This window comes from Elephantulus edwardii, unplaced genomic scaffold, assembly GCF_000299155.1.
Source record: "Elephantulus edwardii isolate Elephantulus edwardi_28Jun2011 unplaced genomic scaffold, EleEdw1.0 scaffold00164, whole genome shotgun sequence".
NCBI classification, from domain to species: Eukaryota; Metazoa; Chordata; class Mammalia; order Macroscelidea; family Macroscelididae; genus Elephantulus; species Elephantulus edwardii.
The window spans coordinates 5,875,332-5,888,305 of NW_006399914.1; the positions used below are offsets into that span (position 1 = coordinate 5,875,332).

Below are 12,974 nucleotides of genomic sequence, written 5' to 3' on the forward strand. Positions count from 1 at the left end.
ATAAAAAAATAAATAAAATTTAAAAAAATTTTAAAAAAAGAAATGTTTTAAAAAAGTAGCTCAAGAAGATAAAGAAAAGTATTATAATGAAATGTGCAGAGAGCTGGAAATGGAGAATAAAAAGGAAAGAATTAACTCTGTGTTTCTCAAGCTAAGAGAATTGAAAAACAAATTTAAGCCTCAAGTAACAATATTAAAAGATGCTATGAGCAATACATTGAATGACCCAGAAAGCATCAAAAGAGGATGGAGAATAAGAATGCACAGAATCACTGAACCAGAAAGATTTGACTGACACTGAAAATTCCAGGAAGTACCATATGAGCAGGAGCCAATGGTAATGAAGGAGAAAATAGAAACTGTATTGAAGGCACTGTCAAAAAAATAAGCTCCCAGGAATCAACGGGATACCAATTGACTTATTTCAATTAACAAGTGCAGCCCTGGATGTGCTCACTAGTCTATGCCAGGAGGACAGCTGTCTGGCCAATGGATTGGAAGAGATTCATATTTGTTCCCATTCCCAAGAAAGGTGATCCAACTGAATGTGGAAACTATCTAACAATATAATTAATAACACCTGCAAGCAAAATACTGCTGCAGATAGTTCAAAAACAGCTAAAACAGTACATAGATAAGGAACTGCCAGAAGTTCAAGCAGGATTTAGAAGAGGCCATGGCACCAGGGATATCATTGCTGATGTCAGATGGATCCTGGCTTAAAGAATGGCTTAAAGCCATTCTTTTGAATGGCTATTTTTGCTTTATTGACTATGTAAAGGCATATTGACTGTGTGGATCATAACAAATTATGGCTAACATTGAGAAGAATGGAAGTTCCAGAGCACCTAATTGTGCTAATTCAGAACCTATACCTAGACCAGAAAGCTGTTGTGCAAATACAGCAAGGAAACACAGTTTGTTGTTGTTGTTGTTGATTGCCTTTGAGTCGAGCACAGAACACTACACGGTTTAAAATTAGGAAAGGAGTACATAAGGGTTGTATTCTCTCTTCATACCTGTATAATCTGTTTGCTGAGCAAATTATTCAAGAAGCTGGACTCTATGAAGAGGAGTGTGACATCAGAATCGGAGAGAGATTCATCAACCTGTGTTATGCAGATGACACAACCTTGCTTGCTAAACGTGAGGAGGACTTGAAGCACTTGTTGCACAGGATCAAAGGATACAGCCTTCAATATAGATTGCATCTCAATGTCAAGAAGACAAAGACTCTTAACACTGGACTGATAGGCAACATCATGATAGATGGAGAAAAGATTGAAACTGTCAACAACTTGGGTCCACAATTAACACCCTTGGTACCAGCAGTCAGGAAATCAGAAGATGTATTGCACTGGGAAAGTCTGTAGTTAAGGACCTCTCCAAATTATTGAAGAGTAATGATGTCAGTTTGAGGACTAAGGTGCATTTGATTCTGGCCATGGTCTGTCTGATCACTTTCTATGCATCTGAGAGCTGGACAATGAATAAGGGTTACAGGAAAAGAATTGATTGTTCTGAGCTGTGGTGTTGGAGAAGAATACTGAACAACCCATGGACTTCCAAAAGAACTAACAAATATGTATTGAAAAGGGTGCAGCCAGAATGCTCATAGGAGGCAAGGATGCTGAGGCTTCAGCTCACATACTTTGAACATGTTGCTAGGAGGGATTATTCCTTGGAGAAGGACATGATGCTCAGAAAGGTGAAGTGTCAGCAAAGGAGAGGAAGACCCTTGACCAGATAGATTGACATGATGACTGCCACAATGGGCTCTAGTGTGTCAAGAAGTGTGAGGATTGCACAGGATAGGACGGGATTCAGGTGTGTTGTTCATAGGGTCACTATGGGTCATACTTGACTCCACAGCACTTAACAACAACAAGTCAAGGATTTACTGTTGATCACTGGAGATAATATAAAGTTGAGCCAGAGTGTGCTAATCAGGCCTATGAAATCCAGGCCCAGGAATGCAAGCCTAATTCAGGGGATAATAGGAAGTGGATGGCAATTCATGGTGTGACTGGCAAGAGGTGGTGTTTGGGAAGGCTAGCCAGGATCTACATATTGAATATCCAGCCCTGAGGAGAAAGTAGAAGAATATTCTGATGACTTTTAACTATCACCACCACCTTGTTCACCTCCCTCTATCCTAATGTACGGAACTGGACTGGTGACCCCCAATTCTAGAAGAACTAGAGAAATCACAAAGTATCTCAAGCCATTCAATACATTAGGTGACATTCAGCAAACACTCTGATACAGGTTAAAAATGTGCAATTACCCTGTGACAATGGGACAATTCAAACAGATTTTCAAGGGGAGGGGAGAGGAATGAACTGGGGCAGGGGAGTAGAGAAAATAATGCAACAATGAATGGATGGAAACCCAAAATCTCTGTAAATGTTCATTAAAATTAATAAAATTTAATTTAAAAAAATACCGAAAAAAATGTGCAATTACCAACAGTAAGGCTGTCTCTGAGTACGCACCACTTTGAGCATTTTGTTTTGTCGTGTTTTGGCTTAATGAAATAGAAAGTTCTTTGAAGGAAAGATAGAAGTAGAAAGATTTGCATAGGTATGAATGACAGAGCCTTTGAGTGCGTCCTATGAGGCTGTTCACTGATGCACTTTTCAGAGGTTTGGTCTTTCACGTGCTGTTATTGTTGTTTAGTGCCTCAAGTAAACCATATTTCATAGGGAACCCAGGAACGGGTTGAAATTCTGCATGATCCTCAGATCTCTGCCATACTCACACCCATGAGGTCAATCCATCCCTTCAGAAGTCTTTCTCTTGTTCCCTTACCCTCTACTTTTCTGACCGTGATGTCTTTTCCCAGGACTGGCCCCTCCTCCTCACAACATACCCAAAAGTATGTGAGGTGAAGTATCACCATCTTTGCCTCTAAGCAGCATCCTGCTATCCTTTACTTATTATTCATTCTTAGTCCTTGGTCTTTGCCAGAACCTACTCAAGCTTCTTCACTCCAGCACCACAAGTCAAAGGCATCACTTCCTCTTCCATCTTCCTTATTCATTGTCCAACTTTCACATGCAGTTGAAAATACCATGGATTGGGTCAGACACCCCTGAGTCTTCAAACTGGCATCTTTGCTCTTTAGCACTTTAAAGAGGCCGTTGGCAGCAGACTTTCCCAATGAAACACATCTTTTGCATTCTTGACTACTGCTATTATGGGTCTTGATTATACCCTTAACAAAAGCTCATGTAAGAATGTGAGAAAAGTACTACTGGCTGTAGGTCTTGGATCAAGTCCTTCTCCCTGCCCCTGCCACGAATACAAAAATATAAGACACTGCCTGTTTTCTTAACCTCTGTGTCCCTTTCCTAGTGTAATCAGTTCGTTGTTTTTGCTGCATTGGATTAGAATAAATTGTACCAAAATCGGCTTTCAAGAAATACTTAGAGATATAATGCAAGGAAATTTGTTCCAGATTTGCAAAGTTTTGTCTGCCTGGAGACAGGAGGCCTAAGTTTCAGGCATGGCTATACTTCTAAAAAGAAAAGAAAAGTAAAAGCAGTTGTTATCAAGATCATTCCAGCTCGTGTTGACCTCCTGCATGTCAGGGCAGAACTCTGCCCTGTAAGGATTTCAGTAGCTGATCCTCAGAAGTAGATCAATAAGCATGTCTTCTGAGGCACCTGTGGTGGACTTGAACCTCCAACCTTTTTTTTTCCTTTTTTAAATAGCATTCAGTTTATTACAAATATTTAGTATTGGCTTCCCATATTTCCCCCCTTTTGTTTTTATCATAATTATGTTATCATCTAGTTGAGCATGAACCTCCAACCTTTTGATTAGCAGCTGGGTGTGTTAACTGTTTTCATAACCCTGGGACTCCTGTCACAGTAATAGTGACTGGACTGATAGTCAGGATAACTCTTAAAAAAGGGATATATGCTTAGGTGTTATTGTCATGACATGAGTCCAGAACGAAGGCTGCATAGGGAAGACTTGGGAGGAGGGATTATATAACAATGAAAGAATTTTTCTTTTACTTTTCAAAGAGTGAATTGGGGGGAGGGCTGGGCAGGGAGAAAAATGCAACAGTGAATGAATGGAAATCCAAAGTCTCTGTAAATTTTCATTAAAATTAATAATAATAATTAAAAAATAAAAAGAAAGAAAAAAGTTGGGATTCTAGCCTGGCTACCACAGTGCCCTTCCTCTCTCTCTCACTTCCTCTCTCCCCCTCTGGTTGCCATCAGGCCCCAGTGCTCCAAGCACAGAAGAAATGATGAGTTCCCAGACAGCCCTTAGTGTCACATTCTGTTCAGTGTTCCTCCAGCTAACAAGCAGATGGACTAATCAAGCCTCAGGAGCCCAGGCACAGGCCCAGACACCTGAGCCAGATGCCGTGGGGCCCTTGGGCAGGTCTGCAAAGCATCCTCCCAGCTGAAAAACAGAGCAACATGCAGGTTCTGATTGCAGTCACATACATGTCGGACGTGCGCCTGAAGATTCTTCACCCCGAAGGACCGAATCACGAACCAGAGTTTAATAGAGCGAAACCGCCGGCTCAGGGGAATCTGCCAGTGCTGGAAAGAAAAGAACACAAGGCCCACAGTTAGAGACAAGGGTGCCTCGCTCCTTCGAGTGCTCCTGGGCTTATCCATTGCCTCCTCAGTCCTCCAGGGAAGGACAGTGTCACCATGGCACCCAAAGCTGTTGCTAAGGATGAAAGCCAAGGCAAGTTACCACAATGCTGTCCCATTGCGTGACCAGATCACTCACTGACTGAAGCAGGTGGCCAATAAGGCCTTGTCGAGAGCACGACAGTCTGTGACCCTAAGGAGAGAGCACTTTGCTTTAAATGTTGCTTTAAACACTTTATCTCGTCTCTAAAAGTGGAGATAGGGCCTTTAATTTTTTTTTTCTCTCTCTAGAAAATCCTACATTCCTCCAATAGCAGAAAAATAAGTTCTATTTTCATATCCTTCCAAAACATAAAGCAGTGAATATTCAGACGCCGGACCCATGGACTAGGGGTTCTCCTGTAGCTCAGCCACTCACAGCTGTGTGACCTTGGACAGCGACATGTTGGCTGCCTCATCCATGACCCAGGAGAGCACAGCACAGACCCCAGGGAGGTGATGTGAGAGTAATAACAAAGGTAAAGAGCTTCAGAGGAAGACAGCAATTGCTGGCTACTCAGAAGATAAAAGTGAGCTCCCTAAATCACAGTTATATTTCTGTCTCCACAACCCATTTATCAGCTTGCCACACTTGGGCAGCCTGGTGTTACCATGATTCTGGAGGCTATGCGACCAGTGTCATAGCAACTGGGCCAGCCACTGTAGGCAGGTTTCAATAGGGCTTCTAGAGTGAAACATGCTAGGAAGAAAAATGTGCCGATCTACTTCTGGAATTGAGCCAGTGAACACCCCATGAGGCACAGCGGAACAATGTCCAATATCATTCAAGCAGATGAGCCCCCTAGGTTGTGTGGTACTACACAACAGCCACGATAATAGATTATGTGGAACAATTCCAATAATCTTGAAGATGGGACAGGACGGGGCAAAATGTGGGTTGGGGGTTATTCATCAAGCTGCCAGGAGGTGGAGCCAACTTGATGACAACCAACAATTTCTGCCTGGAGACAAGACAGGTCGTTATTTAGCCCTAATATCCTCTCCTAACCTCTGTTGGTGGCATCCTTGTTGCTTCAGGAAGTATCGCACTGACTTTCAGATTTCAAATGACCATCTGAATCTCTGCCTCTGGCTCAGGCTTTGACCTAGCATTGGCCCTTTGTACCAAGTAAGAAAAACAGCACAGTTTAAAGTTCATGGTTGCCCTCATCATACACCTGAAAGGTTTCAAGGCAATTTCCCAGATCTGAAACCAGAGCAAAGGGCTTGAAAAGCATCTGCAGTTATACTAATAAGGGAGATGGTTTCAAATGACCTTTTCTTGGAATGTCAGAAAATTTTCACTGCAGTTTCTGTTGACTGCAAATAAATATTTACCTCATTAAATATTACTCTGCTTGTCCAAAGAATTGCCAAATCCCCACAATTTCCTCACCTCCACCCTTCACCTTAGTTCTTCTGACCTAAGCTCACAGTTGGGACACTGCCTCTTTGTTGATAGGCAATGTTTTTCCTGCACAAAAGTTCAGACAAACTTCATCTTAATGCCTTTCAGTTTGTTGTGTTTTAAATATACGGATACTTCTTTTAAAAAAAACTCGTAGCAACCCTGTATTATGTGCTCTTGTCCTATCTCTGTCTCATTTTGGTAATAATTCTCATAATGCTCTAAGTTTGTTTTTAGTAAAGCTATTAAACACTTAGTAGATTGCAATGAAGTGTAACGATCACTTTCATATGCACTGAGAAACTAAAAAAAATGTGTTTGACTTGCTTTATTGTGATGCTCGCTTTATTACAGTAGTTTGGAATTGAGCCTACAATAAAATCTGACATGCTGTAATTTTAAGGATCAGCAAAAGGACTTTAGTTTGCCAGCAGAGGGCACCAAAACCCAATTACTGGCAACTCGACTTCTTGCCACGTGCACACTGGGGAGCAGTAAAGAATAAACCAAAGAGACAGACTCTGTGACATGGAGTTGGTTCCAATTCATATTGTCTGTTAGAGACCTTCCCTAAAACGCTCCTGCTTCCAAGACTCATTGGCTCCTTCATTTCACCACCAAAGTAATAGGGAAATTTGTTGTTGTTGTTGTTGTTGAAGTGCTGTCGAGTCGTAGACCACTCATAGTGACCCTATGAATGAAAGACCTGAGCGCTGTTCATAGAGTTTCCGGAGGCAAGGCATTTTGAAAGTGGATGCCTCTCCTGCTTCCAAGCTTGTTTTAATCGGGAAGCTCCACCAAACACTGTCCACCATGGGTAACCATTAGCGCATTTAGCACATCAGTGTCACAGTGCATTACAGCAACCACAGGTTACCTCTGTACAGCAATGCACAGACCAGCGCTATACCACCTAGAAGAATGTTTGACGGGAAAACAATTTGAACCGGGCCTGAGGGCCACAGATTAAAATCACCCACCTTGGGCTTAGAAGCATTAACGTCCTGTCCACTAGGCCAACGTAGCTCTATGTTGTCAACAGGGAAATATAGATGTGATTTTATTTTTTTTTTATCTTCACAATTTGCCCTTCTCTCCAATTACTCCTTCTGTCACTGTTGTTGTGTGCTGTCAAGTCAAAACCAACTTATTGTTGACCCCTTAGGTAGGTTTCAGAGGCAGTAAATAGCCTGGGAGCAAACTGCCCATCTATCTCCCAAGGAGCGATTGGTGGGTTTGAACCTACCACCTTAGGGTTGGTAGTGTAATTATTTACCAACTAAGGCACCAGAGCTCTGGTCTTCTATTGCTAGTATGCTGATTCAAAGGGTGGTTCCAGTCAACAATTTCCACTGTCACAGGAAATCTGGAATTGTACAGACTGACACAGATCATTAACTTATTCTTAGGGTCTCCTCTGTGAATATGTGTTGCATATTCAACACTACGCACATATGTATTCAATAATATGCAAAGTTCAGCATGTGTCCCCTGCCAACCACAGAACCATGCCCACCTACAAAGGCATCTCGACAGTGCCTTTGAGAACGAGAGTACAAGCTGCTTCCCTGTTGTCAGAGAATCCAGCCCTGATTTTTGGTGCCTCCAAGCTCCTAGCTATTAAGTGCCCTGTCTTCTCTCCCAGGATGCTATCTCATCTCCGGTTGATTCTGAGCAAATCTGAGTTTCTATTTACAATTACAGCTACCTGGGGGGTAGAGGGGCAGGGGCCAGGGGGAGGAGTGTCAGGCATGGATTAGAACATCAGGAAAGACTCCTGGAATCATGACAGAGATAGCAGCTCCCTTCCTCAGTGGTTTCTTCATGGACTTGAACATTAAATCCACAGAAATAAAGGAAATGGAGGAGAAGACAAATATAAAGCATAAACCTTCTGGAGAATTTATTTCTCTAGAACATAGAACAGGCTAAGGATATGGACAAAATCAACAGAGTGAACTTGTGGCTGGATGGGGAAACCAAGAAGATTTGGGGCACTCCGACCTGTAGCAACAATATCTGTGTCACACCGCAGTGGCCCCTGTCAGGGACAAGAGATAAAGAGGACTTAAGCCAATTTATTTGGGTGGCCACTTCCCACCCAAGGAAATTCTCCACCCCTCATTACCGCAAGGCAGTGAGCAGAAAATATTAACCAAGATGGTTGTTATTGTAGTTGTTGTTGTTGTTGTTATGTGCCCTCAAGTCGAGTAGAATTCCTAACAAACGCATGAACAAAGGAAGATCTGAGCCTGCTCTATCCTGTGCCATCTCCATGATCTCTACCATGCTTGGGCCCATTGTTACCGTCCCTGTAGAGGGTCTTCCTACCTCTCTCTGACCCTCCACCTTTTCCAGCATCATACCTTTTCCCAAGTTTGGTTCCTCCTGACAAAGTATGGGCACCCGTCTTCCCTCTAAGGAGTAACCTGGCTGCGTTTCTTCCATGACAGATTTGTTTGTTCGTCTGGTTGTCTATAGAGAAACTCACCCACCAGGGCAGAGAGACTTGAAATTATAGGGGAAAAATATTCAACCGATATTCAGGAGATGTGAATAGTGCCCAGCCTGTTCTGTCTCAAAGTTTGGTCTAACTTTCTGAGGGTTTTCATTGTTTTCTGGGCTTTGTTATATAGGCTAAGGCACAACTTGAAACAAACGATCTATACGAACAATATTATGGGATGGGCTATAGCAAGCTGTGTTTTGACAGAAGCTGACATGCAGGAAGAAGTGGGCAGGTGCAACCAGTTTCAGTTGTGAGGGTCCCTCAAAGGGTCAACCCAGGTGCCCATTCCCTGGCCACTCACCATGAAGTCAGTGGTTGCCCCTGAGTTGGCGTGCCTGAGGTAGATGGGGTTCACGCTGAAGGTCTGCTGCAGCTTGTACTTGTCCTTGACCCTGTGAGATACCAAAAAGGGATTAGTCGCTTGAGCTTCTCAAAGAAAGCGAAACATCCCCCACATGCTTGGAGCTGTGGCTGCTACACTCACCAGAACCCAGTACAGTCAAAGTGCACCATCATCCACTTGGAAGGATTAAAGGTAAAGGAATCTGCATACTCAATGCCTTTCAGAAACCCCCGGAACTCAGGACACAGGAAGGCAGTCCCCGCATAGGCAGCATCAACATGGAGCCACAGCCCCTCCTCGGCACCTGAGGAGACAGAGGACGCAGGGCTGAAGGCTGGGGGCTGCAACAAGCCGCCATGAGACTTCTCTGCTTCCCTGACCCAGCTGCATTGTGTGAAGCAAAGAGGAGCGTTTGGAAAGGGCTGCTGAGATTAAGTTATGTGAGGAAGTAAACGAAGTGCTTAAGGAGCATTTTCCTCTCATCAAGCAGAAGGTCAACATCCCTTTCGGCCTTGCGCTAGACATTGAAGCCAGCTTCCCACAGGTCTAGTGCAAAATAAGAGAGGAAATGTCTGTCTGCCTTGCTAATGGGTTTTTTGTTTAGAGCTTTTTTCAGTGGTGCTATTTGAGTTTCTTTATCTCCCATCACTATTTGGTCAACTTTTCTTTCCCCTGCCCCACCTTTTATTAACCTAGAATGGAAAATATTTCACGTAGTCTTGTTCATCCTATGCCTGACATGGCTTTTGGCCGGCAAGTGAGACAGTATGAACACAAATGGCATACGAGTAGGCTGTTGCCTCCTAGAGGAGATGTAAGGTAGTGCAGTCTAGGAAAAGCAATGACCTGGGCCAGTCAGGAGAAAGTTCTTATAATCAGAGGTTCCTCCAGTGCTCTCCACAGTGACCAAAGAAGACTGGGTATTATTTCACCAAGCTGCTTTCAGGTTCTTGCTCTAGGAAAATGCACTACTTATCTTCCTAAGCAGACAGGGCAGATACTTACAGACAGGACCCAGCTCGGACAGGCAGTCAAACGCACAGACCCCAGTGGTCCCTAGTGTTGCGCAAACCTCGGGGGAAATAAAGCCACGTTAACATGGGAAGGTCGCCTTACATTACACATACTGCCTGAGAAAAAGGGTCTGACCAGTTTAAAGACTAAGGTGCCCCTGATGCAAACCACGCTTTTTTCAATTATTTCATATGCATGCTGGGTACTATTAAAAGGGAAATTAACGAGGAACGATGCCTTTGATTTGTGGTGTTGGTGATGAGTATTGAATATATCGGGACAGCCCAAATCTGTCTTGAAAGAACTGTAGCCAAAGTGCTCCTGAGAGGTAAAGATAATGAGACATCATCTCACACACTCTGAGCAAGATGTCAAAAGGAACCCAGTCCTTAGAAAATGGCATCATGCTGGGAAAGGTGGAGGGACAGTGAAAGGAAGTAAGACCCTCAACAAGATGGGTTAACGCAAGACTGCAAAAAACGGGCTTGAGCAGAGCAGCACTTTTGAGGACAGTGCAGGACTGGGTCCTACCCTTCCACTCTAGTGGCCTAGTGGTAAGAAGGTGTGCTGCAATGCCAAAGGCACGCAGTTCAAATTCACCAAATGCTCCACAGGGGAAGGAGAGACAATCTCCTCCCATACAATTTACAGCTACTAAAAACCCGCTGGAGGGTTTTTATGTTCTGACTCAGCAGCACAAAACAACGCTTACCACTAGAGCAGTGTGGGTTTCACTCTTTTTTCTTACCTTGATACACAGAGCAAATACATTTTCTGTTGAGTATGGTACGGGATAAGCAGGGTTCAGGTCCGCTGCTCATAGGGTTGCTATGAGTCATACTCGTTGTTGTTGTTGTTATGTGCCATCGAGTCGCTTGCGACTCATAGCGACCCTATGAGCTCTATATGCTCTTCTATCCTGTGCCAACCTAGCCATCTCAAACGCACTCATTCCCACCTCTCCAGTCACAGAATCGATCCATCTCATCAAATGTCATCCTCTCCTTCGCTGCCCATCCACTCTGCCAAACATAATGTCCCTTTCCAAGGACCAGTCCCTCCTTGCAACATGCCCAAAGTATGTCAGACGAAGCTTCAGAATCCTTGACTTCAGGGAACATTCTGGCTCCACCCTCTCCAGGACAAACCTGGTTGTTCTCCTAGCAATCCATGGTATATTCAACACTCTTCTCCAGCACCACAGCTCAGAGGCATCAATTCTCTTTCTATCAACCCTATTCACTGTCCAACTCTGATACATAGCACGTAATTGCAAAGACTATATAGCCTGGATCAGGCACACCTTAGTCTCCAGTCTGATATCGTTGCTCTTCAGTACTCTTGAGAGGTCCCTCACAGCCAACTTTCCCAATGCAATTCATCTCTTGATTTCCTGGCTGCTGTTACCAAGAGTGTTGACTGTGGAGCCAAGTAAATTAAAACTGTTAACTATCTCAATCTCTTCACCATCCATACTGATGCTGCTAATTGGCCTAGTGGTTAGAATCTTTGTTTTCTTGACGTTGAGCTTCAGTCCATATAGGAGGCTGTAGTCCTTGTTCTTCTGTAGCAAGCGCTTCGGGTCCTCCTCAGTTTCAGCAGGCAGGGCTGTGTCATCTGCATAACACAAGTTGTTGATGATTCTACCACCAATCCTGATGCCACATTCCTCTTCATATAGCCCAACTTCTCGGATGATCTGTTCTGCATACAGATTGAAAAGGTATGGAGACAGAATACATCCCTGATGAACCCCCTTCTTGATTTTGAACCATGTAGTGTCTCCTTGCTCTGTTCTGACAACTGCCTCTTGGTTCAAGTATAAGTTTCTAATTAGCACAATCAAATGTTCTGGAATTCCCAATCTTCTCAGAGTCAGCCACAGCTTATTGTGATCCACACAGTCAAAAACCTTTGCATAGTCAACGAAGCACAGATAGACATTCTTCTGGTATTCATTGCTTTCTGCTAAGATCCTTAGCTATAATATCCCTAGTACCACGACCTCTTCTAAATCCAGCCTGCACATCTGGCAGTTCTCTGTTGACATATTGTTCCAAACATTTTTGGATAATTTTCAGCAAAATCTTGCTTGTATGTGATAGCAATGATATTGTTCGATAATTTCCACACTCTGTTGGGTCACCTTTTTTAATTTCTTTTTTTATTATTATTATTTTATTATTTTTGTGTGCGTGTACCATCAAATCAGATCTGACTGGTACAGGAGGAGATTGTCCCTCCTTCCCCGGCAGAGCATCTGGTGGATTCGAACCGTGCGCCTCTGTGGGTCACCTTTCTAAAAAAGTTCAATGCTACATGTATGTCTGAAAGAAAAGTGTCAGAAAAGTATATATTTTGAGTGCACTCTAATATTTTCTATTCTTTATTTTTCAATGATGGTTATGTATTCCAATGAACAGCAGCTCACAATTTGTAAATATTGTATTTGAGGACCTGGTTTCGTTTGCAGCATGTTATTTAATAGAATTCTGTCCAATTTCCTTCCTCCCTTCCAAATGCCATCACTCTAAGCTTACCCATGCACCCTAACTTACAAAGACAGGCACCAAACCACGTGCTTTGTCCTCCTCGATGGCTTTCTGAAGAGTGTCACCTCGGAGGGAGAAGTTGTCATCCACGGGCAGAAATCTCATCTTCACAAGAGAAATCAGACCAGCCTTTTCAACTGAGGAATGGGCCTAGATGGACCATAGAAACTATTAGCAAAGAATTGTCCTGAGATGACCATTCCTCAGAAAATGTTGAATAAGTAGCCCTAATGCAACCAAATACAAACTTAAAATACAAACTTTTAATTTTTTTTTATTTTTTTTACTTTATTATTTTTGTGTGCGTGTACTGTCAAATCAGATCTGACTGGTACAGGAGGAGATTGCCCCTCCTTCCCCGGCAGAGCATCTGGTGGATTTGAACCGTGCACCTCTGGGATTGTAGTTGCACCTTCTTACCACTAGGCCACCAGAGCTCCCCAAAATACAAACTTTTAACTTTGCCTTCCTTTATAGTTCCTGGAGG

At 43.3% G+C, this 12,974-nt stretch overlaps 1 protein-coding gene across 1 annotated transcript in view; it reads right to left on the reverse strand.

Annotated features, from left to right (window-relative positions):
- HDC (histidine decarboxylase) overlaps positions 1–12,974 on the reverse strand; it is a 35,368-nt gene that overhangs the window by 3,693 nt on the left and 18,701 nt on the right. The window contains exons 6-10 of the mRNA XM_006895329.1: positions 12,494–12,637; positions 9,927–9,993; positions 9,063–9,225; positions 8,880–8,970; positions 4,467–4,565 (exon numbers count right to left, since the gene is read on the reverse strand). Coding sequence (XP_006895391.1) covers positions 4,467–4,565; positions 8,880–8,970; positions 9,063–9,225; positions 9,927–9,993; positions 12,494–12,637 — 564 coding nt within the window. The remainder of the gene's footprint in view (positions 1–4,466; positions 4,566–8,879; positions 8,971–9,062; positions 9,226–9,926; positions 9,994–12,493; positions 12,638–12,974) is intronic.